Raw genomic sequence first — 23,594 nt, 5'->3', positions numbered from 1 at the left:
CATGACAAAGCTGCAGTGTCCGACACAGATTCACCTACAGAGAGTGACAAAGACCTATCTGTGAGATACGAGGAGAACCACTCCAATGCAGTCCCAGAATTGTCCACCAGGTGATTTAGCCTGTGGATTAGAAAGTGGTGGTCCACAGTATCAAACGCTGCGCTAAGGTCCAATAAAACTAAAATGGAACAATCTCCAGCATCTGCAGCCATTAAAATATCATTTGAGACCTTAAGGAGAGTGGTGTCAGTGGAGTACAGTTTTCGGAATCCAGATTGAAATTTATCAAACACCCTGTGCAATTCCAGTGTATGAACAAGTTGCTTCTGAACAGCCTTTTCTAAAATTTTGGAAAAGAAAGGGAGTTTTGAAATGTACCTGTAGGTCTCTGACAGGTAGGGGTCCAGGTTTGATTTCTTCAACAAAGGTTGAACAATAACCTGCACTCAGATGTGCTCTAATAGGATTTTGATCACAGAGCAGTAACTTTAGAGAAGTGGAAAGAATCTAATCACACTTTTGAAAGGAGTCTTCTAACAATTTTGTAATGTTGGTTGGGGAAAAAGTTACAAAACTTACAAAAGACTTACATTCTTTAGAACATAACCACCATGAAACAATCAGAAAATAATTATTTCTCTCTTATTTCTCTCATTCACTCTACCACTGTTCCCTCTCCTCACTCAACCACTGCGCTGTTTCTCTCTCTCTTGCTCGGGAGAGAGAGACAGCACATAGAAACCATAGAAAAATTGACAGCCACAGCCTCATTTATGATACGGGTGCTTCTCATATGGCAAGAAGAATGTCAGAGAAAATACATTTATGGTCACTGACATAGGTCCTCAGAGCCAACAAATTCAATATCTGTACCATGTGTGAAAACAATGTCCAGAATGTGCCCACTAGTGTGTGTTGAGCCAGATACATGTTGGTTAAAATCGAAGGACTCAGTGAGATTAAAAAAGCATTTCACGTAATGTTATCAATATGAAGATTAAAATCTCCGACCCTTAGGACCTTGTCCAACTTTATGATAGATGAAAAAAAATCTGTAAAATCTGATAAAAAGGAGCCGATTGGGATTGGTTGTTGGTAAATTAAAATACAATAGATACAATTTAGCTGACCGACTGGATATTTGCAGCTCAAAAGAACAATGAGGCTCTGTGCTTACCATTTGGCATGTAAACTTGTCTTCAAAAACAACGGCAAGACCACCACCATGGCTCATCAGCCTTGGTGTACTGATAAAAGAGCAGTCTGCAGGGCAAAGCTCAATCAGATGGGAATAATCCATATTCTGCTGCCATGTTTCAGTCAAGAACATAAAGTCCAAACTTTCACTACAAAATAAGTCATTCAGGATAAATGACTTATTTCCTATAGACCATGCATTGATCAGGGCCATCTTGACTGGGAAAGGCTGAACAGCATCAGAGCAAGGAGATGCATGGGGCAGCTGTAACAGTGGTCTGTACAGGGAAAATGACTGGTGAGGGTGGCAATGACAAAGAAGGCTTATGGGGGGAGCTAGCAGGGGGGTCAGTACTCTGAGGTGAATAAGGAGACAGAAATGGAGGTTCCAGTGAGGGAGTGTGGAATGTAAATAGTCACGTGGAGAGGACTGTACAGCGTGCTGTAAATTAGCCGCTAGCATTCTGGTGCCCAGCCTGTTTAGGTGGACTCTATCAGTTTTGAAGAGGGGGGAAATGATTCCAGAACAGATTAAAATTGCCAATAAAGCCAATATTGTGAGCTGCACAGGCGGACTGCAGCCAGGTGTGGAGAGACTGAGGAGTCTGCTGAAGCGCCCTGATCCACGGGCAAATGTGGTGATTGGACCAGAGATAAAGACTGCTGACTGAGGATGGGGTGTCCAGATTGGCGAGCGTTGTTGCAAGACAGCGACATCAGACCTGAGAGAGGACCTCTCCGCTGGCCCAAGGCAAGGAGGACCTCCAGTGCGTCTGGCCAGTGCCTCTTTCAACATCTTTATCTTACAATGGGCAGAGGAGACTGTTCCCCAAGATGATGGCCAATTTGACTTCACAGAGGAATGGTAATGTGTGTGAACACTGCTAGCTACTGGTGGAGAAGAGAGTGCAGTGTCACTGGGCGCTGCTTTTGGAGAGGGGTCCGTACCGGGATCAGTCGGAACCACTGGAGAATCGGCAGGGTGAGCCAGAATGTCTTCTGACAAGATCACGTAGTGGTTGGAGAGAGTTAGGCAGGGTTGTGAGGCAGCCCTGTCCGAGTGCTTCTTACAGCTGCAGGCCATCACCAAGGCTGCAGACAAGTGGAGGGGTCCCACAGAACATTGGATGGCTGCACTGAGATTGGTGATCCATTTGGACTGCCCGGTAGCCACATCTATGAAGCTGCACAGGAGGGAGTCCTTCTGCAGTTCATCAGAAAGCTGTTGAATATCTTCCTTAAGGTCGGTGATCTTTTTGTTTTTCTTTCTGGAGTAGCACACTGTCCTCAGGGCGTAAAGTTGGCATGATTGTAAAGTCCAAGAATAAAAAATAGCTTAAAACCCTCAGTAAAATCGACACTGGCTAGCCTAGCTGCCAGGCTAAAAACAAAACCTGGCTGGCATTGTAACATAATGTAGCAGCATATTACCTACTGGTAGGTGCTATGGTCCTTTTCCAATGGCAGGCACCTTCTAACCCATGTCTATGAAGCTGATAACCACTGATAACACCCATTCAATTGACTGATAATATCTGAAACGGGTGACTGAATCATATTCCATGATTGCATTTACACAATCCACACTTTATCAACAAATTCTATATTTATGAGTTCACTCTACAGCTTTGATTGTGTGTGTTTGGGAGTTAATTCACTGTTGCTCAGCTTGCTTGCCCTATCTCTCTCTTTTTCGTCTGCAGAAAAAAACAACTTTGGTTGCTGGGTCCTCATTTGATGCTCCAAAATCGAAAAAAGGTCAGTAGTGTACACTTTTAGTGCACATTTGTCCATTTAAAACAATAGATGTACTTCAAAATGCGTGCATCAGATGCTTTTAGAGCATTTGAGCCTTTAGTCATTAGTATGGGTCAAACTCCAAAAACACTTGATCCTACAATTCCCATAATGTCACTCGACTGAGATTACTTAAAGGAGAACTCCAACAATTTTCTGCATCAGCGTGTTTCCAGGTGTTGGGGAGTATTACTGCATATGTGTAAAAAGTAGTATGAAGTGTTTTGTGTCTCCAGAGGGAACAGTGTGAAATCTAATAAAACACAAAGCTCTGGCAGAGCTGTATAAGACATGCAACTGCTTTCACTGACTGAGTTTTTCTACAAGTGACTAGTAAAATGACTCTAACATGTAAAATCTGACTTGAACATGTAAAATCACTGGAATGCCCCTTTGAATACAATTTTGAGACCCTTTGCTTTGTTCAGAAGTGCTTTATTTTTAACTGGTCACGTAATTTATCAATCATTTTCAAAAACATTTCCTGGAAAGGCCTGTCTAACTCATTATATGGAAAGTGGATCCAGTTTTCACTTGGTAAGTACTCACTTATTTCAGTTTCTAAGAAGGAAGCAGGAAACCATATGAAGCATACATGTAGCATCAGTTCAGACACAGCACTGAACCTGTGCCTCCATTAGCTGACTGGTATCAGCAGTCATGCTTCCCAATCACTAGTTCCCTCATCAGCTGCTTGTCTAATAACACCTAATCATGTTCACACATGTGTATGGCCGGTATAACCTGTCAGTAGGGTTATTTCACTGCAGATATTCTGACATGTCACAGTAGGGAAAGCACAAATTATAACTTGAATGATGGCTGAATTCCATTTAGCTGCATTGGTGTCCATTGACACTACACAGTCTTTACCTTGATATGATACAGATAAGCAGATAGCAGATGAGCATTTCAATATTAACTGTATTTCAGATGAAATCATGTATGCTGCTAAGACAGCTCAAAAGCAGGATGAACTGAGGTGATGCCAGCAGCGTGTCAGCATTGCCTCATCCTTATGCCAAATTAGGGTTAAAAAACTTGAATCGAATATTAAGCCCAGCCAGCCACCCATGAGTCACATTTTATATTAATGTGATGAACTGCACTTAAAATTAGCTTTCTACATGAAAGAGCATGTGCATTAATGTAGTATAAATACTCAGTTTAGGTAGTAGGTCTGCAACAGTAGCTTTGTGACATCGTTGCATTCAATAAAATATTTTGCTCAGGGAAAGTGTCTAATTGAAGATTATTTTTAGAGGTACGGATGTGGCACAGCTGACAGTATGACTGAAAATCACCATAATTATATATATTCATATCATCTTCCAATACTAAAGGTGCCATATGAATAACAATATTGGGGAAATTAGCAACAAAAAGAGCCACACCAAACTGTATCATGACACAAGTTAAACTCTGAGTTGCTGGAGTTTTTTGAAAATATAAGGCCTTTGCCTACATTAGGTCGCAAGAGCAAGACAGACTTCCTCATATTTTCTTATCTTCAGTTTTGACTGAAGTGTTTTCTTTATGAGATTCATCTATTTTTTGTAAAAAACAAAAAAATAAATAAAAAATTGCTCCATTGTACGTTCATTTTGGCGTCTGAATAAATGCTGCTAACCTCAATCTTGATACCCTTGCTAGTATCACAGCACTCTCGTTTCACACAAACACTTGAAATGCTTTTATGACCCCCAGGAGAGCCCAGACTCAGAATTTGAGAACAACAGATCTAGATAATGTTCAAAGTTCGAAAATATAGATTTTAATGGGGCACTATATTGATTTTACACATGAAGATTATTACTCATGGTTAGCTCTACTCAGTATGTGAAAACAGTTGTATAATCTCTTCTGTGGCTTTGGATAAGTAACCTTGATGATGTCATAGTGCTGTCATCACAGTTTTTGTATCTTGGCTTGGACATAGAGACAAGGATAAATATATGTTACTATAGCTCAAAGAGCTTGATGCTGGCATTTAAGACAGACAGACAGGATGTTCCACTTTTGTTTTTATCTGTGCTTTCAGGTGAAAAGTAATGTTTGTGTCAGTGAGTGTATGGAAATATTAGTTGATTAGCGACAAGTTTGTACCTTAGGTTGAATTAAGCAATTTCCTTTGCTTTGTATAAAAGTCAGGCCAGACTGACTGACAGATCATCAAGACAAAACTTAAAACCATTACACGGCAGATTCATTTCAGAGAACCAGGAGAGAGTGTTTATGAAAACAAAAAGCATCAGTCTGTTACAGTCTGTTCAGTCTGTAATTGTGGAGCCTTTAAATTCACAAAAACACACAGCAGCTGTGTGTATATGTGTGTGTGTCAGCCTGTGTGTGAGAGCAATCAAACAGCTTGTCAGCATCTCTGTCTGAGATGCAGCTGACTGTTGCTGCTGGCTGGAGCACACTTGTTCCATCAGCTGGAACAATTTCGGTATGCACCTCTTCTCACAACCCCACTCCTCAGACAGACAGCTGCCGTTGTTTACACGCGGACGTGCACACACACACACACACACACACAAACACACATGCACAAACAAACACTGCTTCTCTCTTTTACCTTTACAGCCACAAGCATCTTGTCCTTGGTGGGGCTCAGATTGTAACATTCAGCCAGGAAGACCTTGCCAAAGGCTCCCTCTCCAAGCTCCCTCTTCAAAATAATGTCCCTCCGTTTAATATGCTGAACATCTGAAAGAGACAGAGAGAGACTGAGTTAACTTCACAATATCACAATGCTTAAAATCTCACACAGCAAGTCTACAGTTTTTTGGAGACTAGAACAGAATGTTCAGAACTTGTTGACCCCCCCCAATTTCCAATTTCTGTGTGTGTGTGTTACTGCCAACAGGTGACTGCCCTCTGTTTCTAAGTGTTAATGACAATATTAACCCTGGCTATTTGTAACTGCACTAATCAGCCTGTATGGTATGTATACACCCACTCACTCACACACACACAAACATATACACCTCACCACACACTGTGGTGTGTCTAGTGTGTGTGTGCAAACATTGCACAGTGCGAATATCCTAAGTTGCACACCATCTTGAATATGGGTGAATTACTTTAAGTGTGTGTGAAGTGTGTCTATGTTATGTTTCCATGACAACCATCCTTCCAGTCTTTCATTTGTCTATTTGAAGACAAGACTTTTATGCAAATAAAACAAGAGTATGACGGATGTCTTAATAACATAATTGAATACATAAATAAATAAGACCATATGAATAACTACAGACACAATATATAAGACAATCATTAAATTGTGAAAAAATACAACAAATTTTGAGTGAGCATTTTCATTTATACTGGAATGCCTCTAAGTATTAAATACTGTACGTCTTTGTGTGTCAGAGACAAACATAACTAGTTATGTGATTGTCTATTGTTTTGGTCTAAGTGAGACAACCAACTCTGCAAAAACTCTGCATCATAAAGATGGTTTCCATTCATGGCATCTGGTTATAGGATATGGATAAGGGTAGGAAACTAATTCACCTGGTGTCATTTAAAACATACTTCTGGTATAATATTAATAATAAAATACACAAAAGAAAAAAAAATACTGGTTAAGATGAGATTAAACTGCCCTCTAGCATTAAAGTTGAATGTGGTACCTCCACGCTTCATGCTACAGCACTCCACTTTCTGCACTGGCCATAATCTTGGCATTTGTGCTGAAGAATCTTACAATATGATGTAATTTCTAGAGAGACTGATGGGTCGCCACTCAACAAACAAACACATTTCTCATTTGTAAAAAACTGATAATTTAAGGAGCATGAGGGGCTTATTTAACAGTTTACTAAAGTGCATATAATCTGGGATCTTTTCACAAAGAAGATTTAATCTTGTGTAAAACTGTCTGGGTTTTTGGTGAGAAAATGGGTGAGCCAAATTTCAACCAAACCTAAAAGGATTAAACATTGTCAACTTTTTTCACAACTTTTTAGGTTCAATGATGGATATGATGTATGGAACACATATAACCATTACTGTAAAAGAATGTCAATGGATGATGTGCTTGGTGTAAATGCCTAGGTAGTAGGGATGTGCGGAGGGCCCAGTATTTGTATTTGTATCTGTATTTGTTGAGGCATTAAAATTATTTGTATTTGTATTTGTATTCGATTAAAACTGGAAAAAGGCTTAAAAATCCTGTTTATGTTTTATTATAGTATGAAGGAGGTCCCCACACTGGGTCTTGAACTGGAGTCTCCCAGATCATAGACGACTGCGCTGACTGCTGAGCTAAAACTTTACTTTTTGAAACCTACTGATAGACGTAACAGCGGAGCAGAGGAGAGAGACTGAGATAGTGATGTGACCGACCTGTGCACTGATATTTGACGTTTTTGGGTTTTTTTCTTCCCAAATACAAATTTAAAAAAAAATATTTGTATGAAACAAATATCCGTAAAAAAAAAACAAAAACAAAAAAAAAACACTATTTGTGCTTTGCCGAATGATGTATTTGTATTCGGGCACCCCCCTATTAGGTAGATGTGTTTTCTGCTTCCAAATCCAACCCAGCTCTGAACCTGAGGACAACCAACAATTTGTTTAACCCCCCCCCAAAGAAAGGAGAAAGGACCGCTCTCACCATGAACTCCATCAGCAGACTAAAGCTTGATTTATGGTAACTCAGAATTGGTTCTCACAACATGTTGTCCGACCACGTAGGAAATCAGATATGTCTATAGTTGTTCCAAATAGCTTCACTCAAAGGCAGAGAGAAAAGCTGACCACCACAGAGAGTATAAGGGGACGGGGGAGATGCGATATCGTTTAAATACAGGGATAATGGCGCATATTTTCAGACAGTCTCTCCTGGAAGAGATTCATAGTGCTGTGCATAGTGTTGCACATGAAAAGTTACAGAAATAGTTATGTTGTGACAAAAAAATGAGAGCTGAGAGAGAAGTTGAAACCCTGACTCCTTTCTCTCCTCCACACAGATGGCCGATCACTGCGTGAAGTAAGTGTGAATGTCGGCTTGTGCTTTTCAGAAAGTTACAGAAATGGCTGTGCCCGCTGTCAGAAAGGTGCAAGGGGAGGGGTTATAATGGGCATTTCCACCATCCAACAACCATGTCTGAAGGAGTATACAGCCACCTTAGCTCAAACAGGATGTGCTCATCAGCCTCTTCATCACTGGATTAGCTCAACAGACTTCATACTGCTGATCTGAGTTTCCTGAGCTTCCCTCCCTCACCTCAGATCAAGTTCATGAATCAACACCATCCATTATGTCTACTCTTCACAGAGCTGCTGAACCACTACAGAACACCTTTTGCACAAACATATTTGACAGCTTCATAAAGACAAAAGCATATGTCTGCAGCATTGACTGATGGTCTCTGGGTGATTGTTGCTTTATTGAAAAGGCTTTGTTTCACTCTCTGGTTGACTGCCTTTGTGTCCAAATAAGATAAATAGTGGATGGTGGTGAGACAAAACAAAAAAAGTATTAAATCTTAGAAAAAATGTTTTAATGTCTACATGTGAACTTTAACTGATAGTGACAAAGTCGCAGTTTGACCGACATCAACATTGCACATATTACTGTGCATAATTCCCTGTAAGTATAAAACAGTTTATTATGTTTATTTTTGTCTTTTCACCAGATCATTTATTTACATTTTCATTTAGTAGACATTTTTATCCAAAGCAATGCACATCTGAGAGCTGGTACAACACAAGGATCTAGTCAGGAGTTGCAGTAATCAATGCGTGATATTACAAGAGCTTGGACCAGGAGTTGTATGCATGCTCAGACAGGTATCTTCCTGATATTGTACAGGGCAAATTGACACAACCAAGTAATTGAGGCCACATGAACCTTAAGGGTTAGTTGGTCATCAATCATGACACCCAAGTTTTGGGCAGCCTTTGGGTTGGTGATGAGTTGGGTTCAGCTGGATACTGATCTTTTGTCGTACAGAGGGACTGGCTGGGATGATAAGGAGTTCGGTTTTGGACAGTTTAAGTTGAAGGTGGCATTCTTTCATCCATGCCGATATGTTGATATGTTGCACATGTTGTTCTCAGACTTGGTTAAAGACTGTGCGCTCAAGTATTTTTAATAGGAAGGGCAGGAGTGAAACCGTTTTGTAGTTTTCAGCCTGGGCTGGGTTGATTTAGTTATGAGCAGTATTCCTTTGTCCTGATTTCCACATTGTCTGTATTGCATTTAAACAAAAATCATAATTGCGACAATACTGAGTCATATCTCATTGGACATTTGTAAATGCCACCTTTTGGTTACATATGCATGAGAAATTTTGGACCATGAGGGCATTATTCTCACATTAAAGTAAGGGAAACTCTGTGGTGAAAATCTCAAGCTGTGTCTAAAATCCATACTACATACTTATTCTATACGGTATGTGCTACATGCTAATCGTCATAGTGCTGTTTTAGCATTTATATATTGCAGTGTGTATTCATTTCAAATAAAATGCAAATAATTCAGCAAAATTATTAAACACATACCTTTTGACTGCTTTATGTCTAATGACTTTTACACAGTTATCAGACTTGGAAATCATGTTTATTTCTCTTTTATTTTGCCTGCCGGAAAATAACAAGCAGAAAACAAGCCTCCAGTGGTCTGGAGAGGCCCAAACTAATCCAAAACACTGTTAATATTTCATAATCAGGTTAGGACTGTGCTTTGAGTGAAACATATTGCCGCTAAGCCCCAAAATGATAAATGTATTAATTAGTCTGATCATTAATCTCATCATGAACAACAAACTGTATTCAGTTCAGCTCCCCACAGGACAACAGCAGGAGTGTGTTTCATGAGTCAGGGACCTAGAGGGACATCTCATTAGGGGCATTTGTCACTTTTGTACAACAATTTAAAGACACAAACCAGTTAGTCCTAGTTGCATTTGGAGCAAGATCTCTAAGCATGTAAACACTGAAAATTATATTGCAGGGTGGATGGAGGACAGGGAAAAGGACAGGCGAGTGGGTTAATTACTGCACTTTACCAACATGGCTTATGTAATGAAATAATTGCCTTGGGAGGTGCTGTCACCCCTGGCATTCAGGCTTCACAGCTCTCAGAACTCTATATGAATAATTGCTGATGAAAAAGTGGGACCCTGAATGCATAATGCTTTAATATGTATCCTCACCTACTTTGCTGTATGTCTTACAACTAAAATTCTAATGCTTGGTTTTCAAACAGACACTCACTGGTGGTGACTATTGGTCTGTATAGAGTCTGTGTTAGTGGTTAACTGTTCCTTAAATCCCAGAGAAACATGCATGTTATGAAGTGAACATAGATTCTATCAAATTGGAATGACGCTTCAAGACACCAGGGGTAGAGCAGCGACTTTAAAAGTGTGGGGGCTCTAGGGGTGGGACATGAGCACCGTAACCCCCCACCTTCGACCCCTGTTCCAGTCTTCACAATATGCCAAATCAAAATGAATGCCATGCATTTATACATTTTTTTCTACTACAATAGTTGTAACCACTGCTTCAGCTTTCCATAAAATAATTACTGAGATCATGAGTGTAACAACTCAGGAGAATTTATTTAGAGTCTGGTAGCAATTTACTACTTACATCCAGTTGGAGCATAGCCATGGGTATTATACTTCAGATAACCACAGAGTATCCTTATTCTACTTCCTTACATACCTTATAGACATGAAATTAAAGGAAACTTACACCTCCATTAAAATGAAATGGATAGTTATAGATGCAAAACAAATTCAACCCTGATAACAAATCAGTATCTCCAAATAATTGGCTTAATAACATTAACAATTACAGGTTCAACCTGGAAATGTTGCCCTTAAAACTTGAAGAGTCCTTTCTGAGTCCATGGACTTGTAAAACCGAAACAGTCTTTGGTTGAATTCCTACTAACAGTCTTTAGTAGGAATCCAAAGGGGTCCTTTAATTGTATTTAATTGGTAAATTAAATACCAAAAGTTGTCCAGGGGGGTTTGTAGCAGCAGCCATAAGTTCCTGTCCAACAGCCACGGGGAACAAGCTGTCCCTCTTCATCTGAAGTCCACCTCAAAGCTAACAGGAGAATATCACATAAACAGGTGATTTTAAGCTAGTGGGTGCAGAGAGTGAGCTCTCATAGGCTAACTGCAACAGCTACAACCATCTGAGCCCTTTTTAAGCTCAGTAATAAACAGTAATGTTACTGTGCTCTGGGTTTAGTACACAATACAAATTATATGATGTTGAACTGTATGATAAGTGATGATAAGTGCAGCTATATATCAGCTGTAAATCAACATATTTCTTCGATTATCATGACAAACGTTTATTGCCCCGAGCAACCATTACCACAACTTCTGTGTCGACTGAAACTAGTGTTGATGGGATGGATAAGTCGCTCATAGTGTCATTATACCAGACAATCAGAAATCTCCACCTACCGAAGTCTTGGGATTTCTAAATGCACGGTAGTTGCTTGAATTGCGGTGAGAACAGCCATTGCCCCTTACATTTTGTCAAGGACATGCCTTACCAGAAATGATGCTTTCTCCTCCTTAGTGAACTGCATGTCACTGCCCCAATATGAAGGGCCACCCTAAAAACCTCTCCCTCTCAATAATCACAATTTCACAATTTTAAACAACTTTCTTACTGTAGGCGAAAATATCTCCCAAAAGCAAATGAAGACATCACGAGCTTTCTACAGAATAATCAAAGTTAAGTAAAGTTTAGCAATAAGAATGATCTGTATTCAACCAAAACATGTATCACCTTATTAGGAAAAAAAAAATTAACATCATCCCTTCCTCTCCCCTTTCCTTTGTATCATGAGCTATTAGTCAAAGTTATTATTGTATATGGGTCATTATGACAAGAACATTATTTAGAGGATAAATTAGTCACAGCCTGTCCAACTTATTTACCCCAAAAATATCCCTACCAAAGTGAAAACCATACCTATGCTCTTGGATAAGTAAGATTATGATATTGTGTGTACAAAATGAAAATGTTGCCCTGTTGGTTGCACTGGAGAAAAAACTCATGCAGTGCCCAGAATGGAAAGGGTACATCCTCTGGGAAGAATGAATGTGCTTAATCACAATCCTCTGATTAGATTTTGATATTTCTTGTGTACAACCAAAAATGTACTGTATGGTGGTGCTAGATGAAAGGTTAGGGTGTTACCGTAATTATGACGATTCATCCTTGAGCAACCAAGAGAAGCATATAAAATTTCAAATGGCCGGGTCAACCATTGTCACAATGCTTAGGCCCTGTTGGTTGCAGATCGAAATATGCAATTCAAGCAGAATATCTGTTAGTTTTATGATTTATTCTATCAATGAGTTCCATGGTGTCTTAGCAGTGCACTGTTATATGCACCTCACAGGCAGAGGCTCAAACAATAGGTTCAATATAGTCTCTCCTGTGTGGAGTTTGCATGTTTTCATCCCTGTTCTCTTGATTTATTTCTCACAGCAAGGAGGGTTGGCGAGTTTATATTCCAAAGAAATGTGTGTGTGATGGTCTGTATACTGTATCTGGGTTAGTGTGTTGAGAGAGTATAACTCACTGGATGGAGGGCATGTGCTGAGCCCTGTCACAACATGCATGAAACCTAGCCTGAAACCAGCTCCAGTTTAAAAATGTTGTGCTGTGACTTCTAACTTTGAACAGTCTGTCAAAGTCTTTTCAGCTTTAACTTGTACTACTTGTATTCTAGCTGGCAGTGAAGTGTGCATGGTTGAATGGCTTTAGTACAGTGTGGGGTGGGCACACATGCCTGCACTCATACACTAAAGTAACATGTATGTATGTACAATAAATGAGCAAAGACACACAAACGAACACACATCTTTCACTTTACACTCACCCACAAACACCCACCCACCCACCCACACACACACACACACACACACACACAAGGGTTAGCTGAATGAGTTGACCGTTCCGCCACTGGGTTGCAATTAGCAAGACTGTAATGAGCTCTGGGACTCATATCATCCAGCACCATGCATATAGCTGCTATAGAGGCTGGGAGGGAGGAGCAGAGAAAACTGCACTAGAAAAGGACCTTTCAATCATTTCAATACTTTACTTGAAGTGGTGATTTTGGTGCATTGTAAGCACATAGCGGGTGAATGGGGATTATTTAAATCACATCATAATAGAAGAAACAATGTGCAGAGACTTTTACCATAATAGCACAACAATATAGTTAATGGCCTGATATTATTGTAATGTGAAGGTAACACTTTAGTGAATTTAATGTATAGCTTTCTCTAATGTTGTGCTTATGAAAAGTCAATTAGTCTAGCAGCTCTGAATTTATTTGTTGGCATAAAAAATACTGGTAAATTATTTTTCTTTCTTTCTTTATCTTATACTTTGTGTGAAGAAAAGCAGATAAGTGAAAAACCTGTACAGCAACATAAAGACAGTTTAATACATCCATTTTGGAATGTTACAAAAGCTCTAATAGATATTTCAGGACTTTATCTAAAGAACGGAACTATGCCACTGCACCATTTTCCCTTTCCAAAATAAATGCATATTCTAGTGCAGTCCTTTTGTGAAAGTTTACTGAAGTCCAAGCAGCCTTTACATTAAGTACCAGCTGTGTCCATCAGTTCAGAGGTTGTGGGATTAGGTCTATTAATTCCATCATCTCTTGGCGTCTATTGCATATTGGATAATATCTGCTGCACACAATTTACAACCAATGCTGATCCAGTGCCAACACAGGAAGTAGAGTGCACTTTATGTAGAAAGAAGAAAGTCAGGGTGTTGGAGGTTCGGGTGGTGGATGGAGTGTAGTGCCAGTGTTTCAAACTTGAGACTGACGTTTGCATCTTGACACAGAGCAACAACAACCTGTCATCATCAACGGTAACCACAATCTTTCTCTGACTTTAATGATGCATTTTAGTTGCCATAATTAACCTCTGTCATGGTTCATTTGCCATGCTTTAAATTGTTGACATCACACACTCAATAAAACCCTGCCCTTGAGCCTAATCCAGGATTTTGCTAAATCGTCCAATATCAGCATTGCAGGGTTTGAATGTTGACACCGGATTGGCAATGATGGTAGTGATGGTAAAATTGTTATGTCCGTCACACTGGTCTGTGCTTTCTTAAATAAGAAAACATTACATTGTACATCAGGTATTCATTATTTTTCTATCTTGAAGATGGATGAAGATGGATTAATGATCCTAAGCACATAAGAGGAAAACATTGAGTAGAGACATAGACACACACACATTCACACACACACACACACACACACACGCACACGCACGCATGCACACATGCATGCAGGCACACACACAGTGCACCAGTGGAAATATATAGCTAGTGATAATAACGCAAGGTGACTCTTGTGATTGATCAGCATCACCACTGGTAATGGTATCAGAAGTGTGTGGGTGTATGTGTGCGTGTGTGTATGCTGTGGGGAAGGGGTGTTGGTCTGTGTTTGTGTATGCACCTGTGTGTGTGTGTGTGTGTGTGTGTGTGTGTGTGTGTGTGTGTGTTGTCTCCCAGGGGATGTGCTGACATTTATGTGGCTGTAAAGGCGAGAAGCGATTTGCTCTGCTGCTATGGCAGAATACTATGTTCAATGGAGACACACAGAGGGTGTAGAGACTACTGGAATAAAAGACAGAAAGAGAGATAGAAGAGTGAGAGAAGAGGGAGAAACAGGAAGAGAAAGAGAGAAACAGAGACATGCAGAAGTTACAAGAAGAGTGAGATAAGAGAGAAGGAGAAGGTGAATGCTAACAAAAATATAATTTTATTTTAATTTATAAGAGCTGTAGATGCCCATTTAGCAGATGAAAGAAAGCTTCTATGAGAAAATACATTGTCAGATTTTTACCATGTTAACCTAAAAGCAGCCAGAAGTCCACATCAGTGTCTATCTCACAGAGCCATGCTCCAGCTAATCAGTTGACATGTCAACAACTATGAGCAGCCGGACCATCAGACAGGATGGAAACAAGCCAAAAGTTAGCTTAACCACTTTATTTGGAAGGCAAACTGTTAGTGCGCTTGAAATGTTGTTGTTGTAATAATCCTTATTGTAACCAACAGTTTGGGTAAGAAATCTACCATTCACTTTTGTTTTCTGCTCAAAATAAGTTTATCTGACCTGGAGGTTTGTTTCCATCCTGACTGCTCATGTTTCTTGTCCTGTCTGACTTCTTTTAGTCATGTTGCTGCATTATCAGTTCTCAGCAATGACTTTGATGAGTACACTGTTATAACTGAGTTTGCTGACTAACCATTAGCAAGCCTGTTAGCTTGGTGAGCTTTGTTTTCCATCTTCAGTAAATTTTTATTGACTGAAATGGTGTGAAATGGTGAACAAAATGCCAGAGGGAAGTAAACAGAACTGTAAAAAGAAAATAGAAAGAAGCTCAGGGAGCCTCTGTGGCTTGACCACAACAACTGCCTAATCACAGCAACTCTGGGAGGCTGTTGTACGAGAAGGATTTTTTTCCTCACCTTTGGGATGTCTCTGGGATTTTTTAACAATGAGTTTATGTCATGATCAACAGTTTGACTTATTTCAAGTTGTTTCAGAAATATCATGTTCTGTTTGGTTACGTTGGGATGCTGTGGAGAAGACGGAGGCATTTGAGAATGGAACACATTTGCCTTATGAAGACCCAGTGAGACTGAAATGTTGTCTTTTTCAGTCAGTAATAAAAAGACATTGAGAGCTACAATTCAGTGTGTGGACACATTAAGTACCAGCTGTTCCAACAGAACACTGTGCCATTGTTGATGAGTTCATCACAGACTCACCCAGAATCCACGAATGAATTGATTTAAAATGTAGAATTCTGCTGTCATGATGCTGGCGTGACCCGGCATTTAATTTGTCACTTTGAACAAATCCACTGATTATAAGCACTCCATTCAAATTAACTAAATTCAGTGCAGTATTTCACTGTCATAAATGATATTCTGAGGAGCTGAAACTGAACCACTGTACCATACAGCCAATTTGTCTCTTTTTTTTGTGAAAGAGCATGGGCTGTAAAATGCAAATTATGTGCTGGAGTTGTGAATAAGAAGAGGATTACCTTCCTCTACTGCAAAGTGCATTATGGGACTGCAGTGTTCTTCATGTCAGAAGCTTAGCAAAGAGTTTCAGGTAACAAAACCAATAAGGTTGGACTTATATTTAAAGTGTTTTTGTTTTGTTTTTTAACACTTTTAATTATATTTAAATGTCTTTTTATATTGCCTTTTGTTGCTTTTACATTGTCTTGATGCCTTTTATGTTTCATGTAAAGCACTTTGAATCACCTTGTGCTGTACAAATAAACTTGTCTTGCCTTTTTCCATTCATGGTAAATACGTCACTCAGAGTAAAAGTGAGAATTTAACCCCATTATCATGGTTGAAGGTAAATATGCCACCACATCCACCTGCCTGATTTGTACACTTCTACTTCACACCTCACTATATAAATATGAACCTTTGGCCTGTTTCTAGTTATGTCTATCTTCTGTGGCAGGACTCACATTTCTTTGACCTTTTCTGCAGACAGAAAGTTATTTGAATTTTAAAATGATGTGGTCTATTTTGACAGTATATGGTGAACAGTGCTGCTTTTTCTGCTGAAAAACAAGTTTGTGTACATAGGTTTTTGATATGTTGGTATGCACATTCACACCTGTATTTTGGTTGATCTAGTCTGGACCAGTGAGGATTATACATTGGACTTTTTCATGTCAGCGCTGACTTATTATAAATGAACCAAGAGCTGTAAGCACAAAATCACATGTTGCTGCTGAACTAAACTGTCATTTGTTGCACAGTTCTGTTGACTGTCATCAGCATCATCAGCACTACATGATCTCATGAGAGAAATCAAAACACAGTTTATTCCAGTGGCTGACAGCAGTTCATGCTGCACTTTACTGTAGCTTATGTGTTTATTTATGTTATCTGGTGTCTGTATCTGGTGAGAGCTCATGTAGAAATAAGTGATTATTAGTTGAGACAGAAGTCAGTATGGCCCCTGCAACAATGTGGGAGTCTATACAGACGACAACTCTGTGATACATTCTCTTCGATGCCTAGATCAGAGACAATCAAGAGATGGTCTTAGTTTTTGCAAGCCAATGAGCTTGACATTCATCATATTAAAGGAACAGACAATGTGCGCTGTCACGAGCTTCAAGTACTATGCTGTGTTGATCCCTGGATTTACTGTACTGTACAAGTCATACTGCCTTGCTTTGACCTACTCTTCCTGTGCCTTTCCTCTTAATTTGTTTTTCTGGTAGCAGAGTTGTTGAGGCTAATAATAATAATAATAATAATAATAATAATAGTAAACTGTATTTACAAAGGACTTTTCAAAACATAGTTACAAAGTGCTTTACATGGTGGAACCAGGATTAAAATATTTTGCGGCAAATTAAAATAAAATATCCTTCATATAAAATAAAATAAAATAAAATAAAACAACAGTAGTAATAAAACAGATGAGATGTGTTGAAAATGAAACAGTGGGCTATCAATTAAAGAAAGACATTTTAAAAAGATAACTTTTGAGAAGTGATTTAAAAGATATGTCACTAATTCTGCAGCTTCAGATCCTCAGGCAGGAAGTTTTAGAGCTGAGGGGCCTTGATTGCAAAAGCAGGGTCACCTTTAGACTTGATCTGTGATTCAGGAACAGCCAGAAGGGTCCTGCATGAAGAGCTGAGGCTGTGCTCCAACTAACAGGGGAGTAATAACTCAGCAGTGTAACTGGGAGCTAAACCATTAAGTGCCAAAAAGTAATCAGTAAAATCTGAAAATCAATTCTAAAACTGAGTGGTAACCAGTGAAGAGAGGCTAAAACAGGAATGATATGATCTTGTCTTCTAGTATTTGTTAGAAGCTGTGCAGTTGCGTTTTGTATCAGCTGAAGGCGTTTTTCGGCTTAACCCTGAATACAGTGAATTACAATAATCCAACCGAGATTAAATAAGCATGTATGACCTTCTCAAGATCATGTTGAGAGAGAAACTTTTATTGGAGATACTCCTCAGTTGATAAAACATGACTGAATGATTCTGTAATTTGTTTTTCAAATGTAAGGTCATTGTTATATATTACACCCAGGTTTCTGGCTGTAGGTTTGACATTTGTAGACAGGAAGTCAAGATCTTTCTGTAAAATTTGTGAGGACTTTGGAGGACCAAAAATAATGATTTTCATTTAGGTGGAGAAGGTTTTGAGACATCCAGCACTTTATCTCTGATACACAAGGTAATATGATGAAAGTTGTAAGAGATATAATGTGTGTGTCATATGCGTAAAAATGGTATTGAATATTGTGTTTATACATGATATGTCCCAGTGGCAGCATTTATATACATGACAGGAGCATGCCATGGATAGAGCCCTGGGGAACACCACAGGGCAGCAGGGCTGCCAAAGAGTTCTGTTTGCTAAGTAAGATTTGAACCAGTTTAGGGCAGTGTTCCTGGTGCCAACTTATTTTTCAAGGTGGTCCAATAGAATAGAAGGATCAACTGTTTTAAAAGCTGAGCTGAGATTGAGAATAATAATAAATTATTATTATAATTAAAATCAAACAATTTCCAGCATCGACTGAAAGTAAGATTAACTTGTTTATGGGGGCAGTTTCTGTATTATGACGTGACTGGAAACCTGACTGAAATTAACAAAGATGTTATGATTATTCATAAAGGAAAAAAAAAACAACTTCAAATAAACAACCTTCTCCTTTGCTCTAAAATTTTTAAAATCTAGAGGATCAAGGCTATGGATGCAGGAAACAACAGACAAGGGAGTAGGTGGTATATACATTTCCCCCTTACAATTCAATTAAGTGATTATTTTTTATGTTTATTTGGGTTGGTATACATGCTGGCTTATGACACAAAAATAATGACAAACTGACAGAAACAAGGCGAAGACAAGGTATGCACTGTTACCTTTGGACAGAGTAGACTTTCTGTTTCACTCTCTTTTTGTGCTAAGCCAAGCTAACTTGCTGCTGGCTGTAGCCTTATATTTAATGGACAGATATAAGAGTGGTATAAAACATCTAATCTGACTCTCAGCAAGAAAGTGCAGAAGCGTATATACCAAAAATGTTGATCTATTTCTTTAAGGCTCTGTAATACCCGAAAGTGGCACACTGTAATTAATGTGCATGACTCGGTGACTTGCAGTGCTGGTTGGTAACATGTGACCAAGCCGGGAACAAGCTAGTTCTAGTCACTGTCAATACAGTAGATTGTTCCTGTTGTCTGTCTACTGTGCCACTCATTCCCTCCTGGCATTTTGTTCTGAGGACTGTACACCATTTTGTTCAATGAAGAGTTATTGAAGGGAGAAATAAGCAAGCTAGTTAGCCCGGTGTCATAATTATCTGTGGACCATTCTTGTTTTATGGAGCAGTTTATACTCCAGCAAGGAGGTTAAATAAAACTGAATGGTGACACGCACCTAATTAGCTGTGCCAGCATTCTTTAATTTACACTCTCTGGCTCTCTGTTTAATGAAAGGTCAACACTATCAAGATAGTTTGCTTTTCGTTAACGAGGTGCATTTGTGTGTCAAAGTTCATCAAAGTTGGACTCAACGTGAAAAATCTGCACAAATTTTCCTCTCTACAAGCAACAACAAGGAATTGATTCCACTGCAAAATTTCCCCATTTAAAATATAGGTGTGACTGGGCTTTTAAGGAAAACCATGACTCATGTTCACCTCCATGGCAATTACCACAAACCATAGAAGATTCACATACATGCAATTGTAGTTCTGTATTTTACTTTTCACTGGTACTGTACCTAGTGACCTGAACCACAAACAAAAAACCTTAGGGTTTAGTTGGAAGCATATGGAGACCCACCTGAATTTGAATGTTTACACCAGTCAAAACAAAATTTGATTGAATTGAACCAAACAGGTGTGAAAGATACCTGTGTGTTTGCACTTACTGTAAATTTTATTGTGCTAATGTAGAAGGAAAGGTGCAGCAGACTGGATGTATCGACTCTTCTGAAAAGCCTTGTTTGTGGATGACACAGATACTTTCCCTTTAATAGCTAGGAATATTGCTCATTCTAACAACCCAGTGGCTGTGGAATGAAAAATAGCATGTGACTGTGTGAAGGTGCTCTCAACCTATGGCGGATGTTCTTAGTAGCCATGTTTCCAATAAACTATTGTTATGCGAATTTTGAAGTATCACACTAAAAAAGCTTAAGGGAAACACCAAAATTTGAAAAAACTCCCCTGGTCCTTCCTCGCATTTTTCTTTTAGCGACATTTCAAAAGCTTGCTTAAAATTATCTTGTGGATCTAATGGAAACACGGCTAGTGTCGTCTCACAGTAGGAAATACCACTTTTGATGCATTGTGTGCACTGTAATCAGTTCTATCAATCTAAAACTGGGTATTTTTCAATGAAAATCAGTGGAAACTGAAAACAATGATCCATATACTGAATATTAGAACACGTGCACAATGTGGGGTTCCATTTTGGTATCGGTACTTACAGGTGGTGGGTTTGTTACAGTTGTGTCCATGTCTAAAGTACTGTGGGTTCTCTATGACGGGGATTCTGGTCATTCCAATTACCACAGCATCCGGCCCAGTGTCCAGTGTGCAGGGGCTGATAATCCCATGGTTCACATGATGAAGGGGGCTAGCAGAGTCTTCCTCGCCACTTATCACTGCTACTGGACCTGGAAAGATACAGAGAGAATATGGATTGGATTAATATCTCTTTACCCTCAGTTCAGAGTTGCAGGCTAATTACCTGTAGGTGAAACAAATATCAGCACTTAAAGAAATGTAAAAGAGAGTTTGCTCTTTTTTAAGACTGGTAAACAGAAGTGCATCTTCTGACATCAATCAATCAAATGCAACTTCATCAGTCAGCAAACCAACATCCAAGCAGCTAGTTAATCAGCTGGTCAACCAATCATCTAAACAGCCAGACTCTCAGTCACCCAGTCAGTAAATCATGCTTTCACTAATGCAGTCAATTACTCAGTCTGTGAGTCAGCGAGGCTGCCGCATAGTCAGTCATCAATTCCATCAGTCAGGCACTTAGTCAGGATAATATTTAGATCCCAGATATTATTATGGTTACAAAGGAGATTGTAATAAAAATGCAACACCAGATGCAAAATACAATTACAACATTCCCACAAATTCATCTATAGAGTAATAATGTGTATCTAAAATGATCCATTTAGCTTATTGAAAACCAAGTAAGGCATTGAATAAGACACTCAATTAATGCAAGTGGATTAATCATTAAATGCAAGAGATGACTCAATGATGTACAGGCATAGAAAGGTGAGAAATGATTAGTTGTGGGAGGGTTACAGATCATTTGAAAAGAAGCTTAAACCAAGCTGAAGAAAAGAAGAATAAGTGGTGCAGGCAGGAGAAAGAAGCCTGGATGTTCATTTGTTTTTGCACATACACTGGTTATAAGCGGCACTTATCTCAAGCACATGGAGACTGTGTTGATTCAGATCTTGTCAGCAATTTTGAGTTTCAGCCTGGAGCTTCTGTTTTACAGCCAGTAAATGTGGATCATCCCATGACTGTCACTATATACATTCCAATTGAAAAAATAAATATTAGACATGTTCAGCGCTGTTATTGCTCAATTGCAAGCCTCACGAGTTCCTGAAAGTACTGTGCAATGTCTAGTTGGTTCAATGGAGGAACTGGTTAATGACATCCATACTCATGCAAATGAAGCTGTTGTTGAATGTTTGTCATCTGATGCATCTAGAGAAACCTTGAGAAAGTTGAAGATTGTTCTTATCAGCTTGAAAATCAGTTTTTAGTGAAGATCATCCAGGTTTAATTCTACTTTCGAAAGACCATCATTCAGAACACTGTGGTGCCATTCAACAAAATCCTGCTGTGACATCAACATTTGGTGTCCAAAGAATCTGTCTGCTCAACTCCCTCCAGCTGTTCCATACTTCAGACAGCTATGCAGTAGATATAATGCACAATCTACTGGGAGGAGGGGTGCAGTATGAGTTCAAGCTTGTGTTTCAGTACATGATTAAGAACTCCATATCCTTGAGTTCATTGTCAGAGAGAATTATGAGCTTTAATTATGGATATACACAGAGAAAAAAAAAACTGGCCAAGTGGGCAAAAACTGGATGACAATAGCAAAGCTCTTAATTCTGTTCAGTCATGATGCCTTTTACTCAATACCCCATTGATTTTTGGAGATTTAGTTTGCAGGAATGACATGGCTGTTGGAACTTGCTACTCCCCTAATTCAAATCACAAGCATTGTGTTTTCAGCTATTGTAACCTATGGTATGACTTGCTATTTGAAACATCTGATTTTTGATCAACCCAAGCTTTTTAAATCTCTTTCCAGAGCAAAATTTGATTCCAAAGCACCACCTAATGATCCATTACCCAAGCTGTATTAGGAAAATTGGGCCACTCATTCACATGTGGTTCATGAGGTTTGAAAAAGTTGAAGAAAGTAAAGTAAAGAACTTCAAAAACATCACAAAAACACTAGTAAATAAACATCAGAATCAGTTGGCTTTTAATTTTGAGAATTTGGCCCCATTCATGCAGTCTTGGTCAATAGTTTAAAGGGCAGTGAGGCAGTGAATGAAACTTTTCATGTGTCTTGTAATGTTTCCACAACTTCCTGGGTCAAAAGCTAAGCTTGTAGCATGGAGTATCAGGTTGGAATGTATGTATATTCCAGTGTTGAAAATGAGATGCCTTTGTTCAACAGGATTATCGGTATAATTGTTAGAGATCTCAATGCTTATCTTCTAACTTCTCATGCTTATCTTCTAAAGTCTCAACAATGTATACTACAGACGTTATGATAGGCAAATGTACATTGTTACATACTGTAATTTTGTATGACTCCATGCTGAACTGTTTTCAGTTCATGAATTATGTTTGTACCTGCCTTTTAATACACAATATTTTTGTGCAAGTTGTTGTCTTGTATTTTTTGTAATTGATAGATATATGGCATTCTACACCTACATTAACTGTGTTACACCCGTTAGTGTTATTATATTGGAGTCAGGTGTAGTCTGGTAGTGTTAATTTTCTAACTACTATCAACACTACTCAGTGTTAGCCAGTGTTAATTTTCAACTCCTTACAGAGTTGAAATAACTCAAGGTGGGTGTTAAAAAGTTAAGACTTTCAAAGGTGTTAATTTAACACTTAAAAGAGTGGACACATGTGGACACTTTTCTAGTGTTAAATTTAACAGTCTCTGAGTTAATTTAACACTGGTGATTTTGCTGTGTGGTTTGAGATGCAGGGGAGGAATAGGGATAGACAAGGTAGTTTAAAAGCAATGAAGGAGCTTTGGAAGCGGAGCAGTAGTTTAGAGGAGTGTGTGTGTGTTGGAGGGTTTTTGAAAATCTGATTCAACAGAGACAGGGCGCTGTGGTTTCAAACACTCTCCTCTAAACACACACATTCACACACACACACACACACACACACACACACACACACACACACTAAATAACTGTGTGTAAAATACAGCATGCAATTTTGACAAATCACAGCACTTGGA

At 39.0% G+C, this 23,594-nt stretch overlaps 1 protein-coding gene across 2 annotated transcripts in view; it reads right to left on the bottom strand.

The window, feature by feature from the left end:
* Positions 1 to 23,594, bottom strand: part of LOC121896669 (NT-3 growth factor receptor-like) — a 229,921-nt gene that overhangs the window by 61,070 nt on the left and 145,257 nt on the right. For both annotated transcript variants that reach the window (XM_042410583.1, XM_042410584.1), the window contains exons 12-13: positions 20,542 to 20,730; positions 5,573 to 5,703 (exon numbers count right to left, since the gene is read on the bottom strand). In XM_042410583.1, coding sequence (XP_042266517.1) covers positions 5,573 to 5,703; positions 20,542 to 20,730 — 320 coding nt within the window. The remainder of the gene's footprint in view (positions 1 to 5,572; positions 5,704 to 20,541; positions 20,731 to 23,594) is intronic.

The sequence above is a fragment of the Thunnus maccoyii genome, chromosome 5 (genome assembly GCF_910596095.1).
Source record: "Thunnus maccoyii chromosome 5, fThuMac1.1, whole genome shotgun sequence".
Classification (NCBI taxonomy): domain Eukaryota; kingdom Metazoa; phylum Chordata; class Actinopteri; order Scombriformes; family Scombridae; genus Thunnus; species Thunnus maccoyii.
The sequence above is the reverse complement of the archived record's forward strand: the minus strand, read 5'-3'. Positions and strand labels throughout refer to the sequence as shown.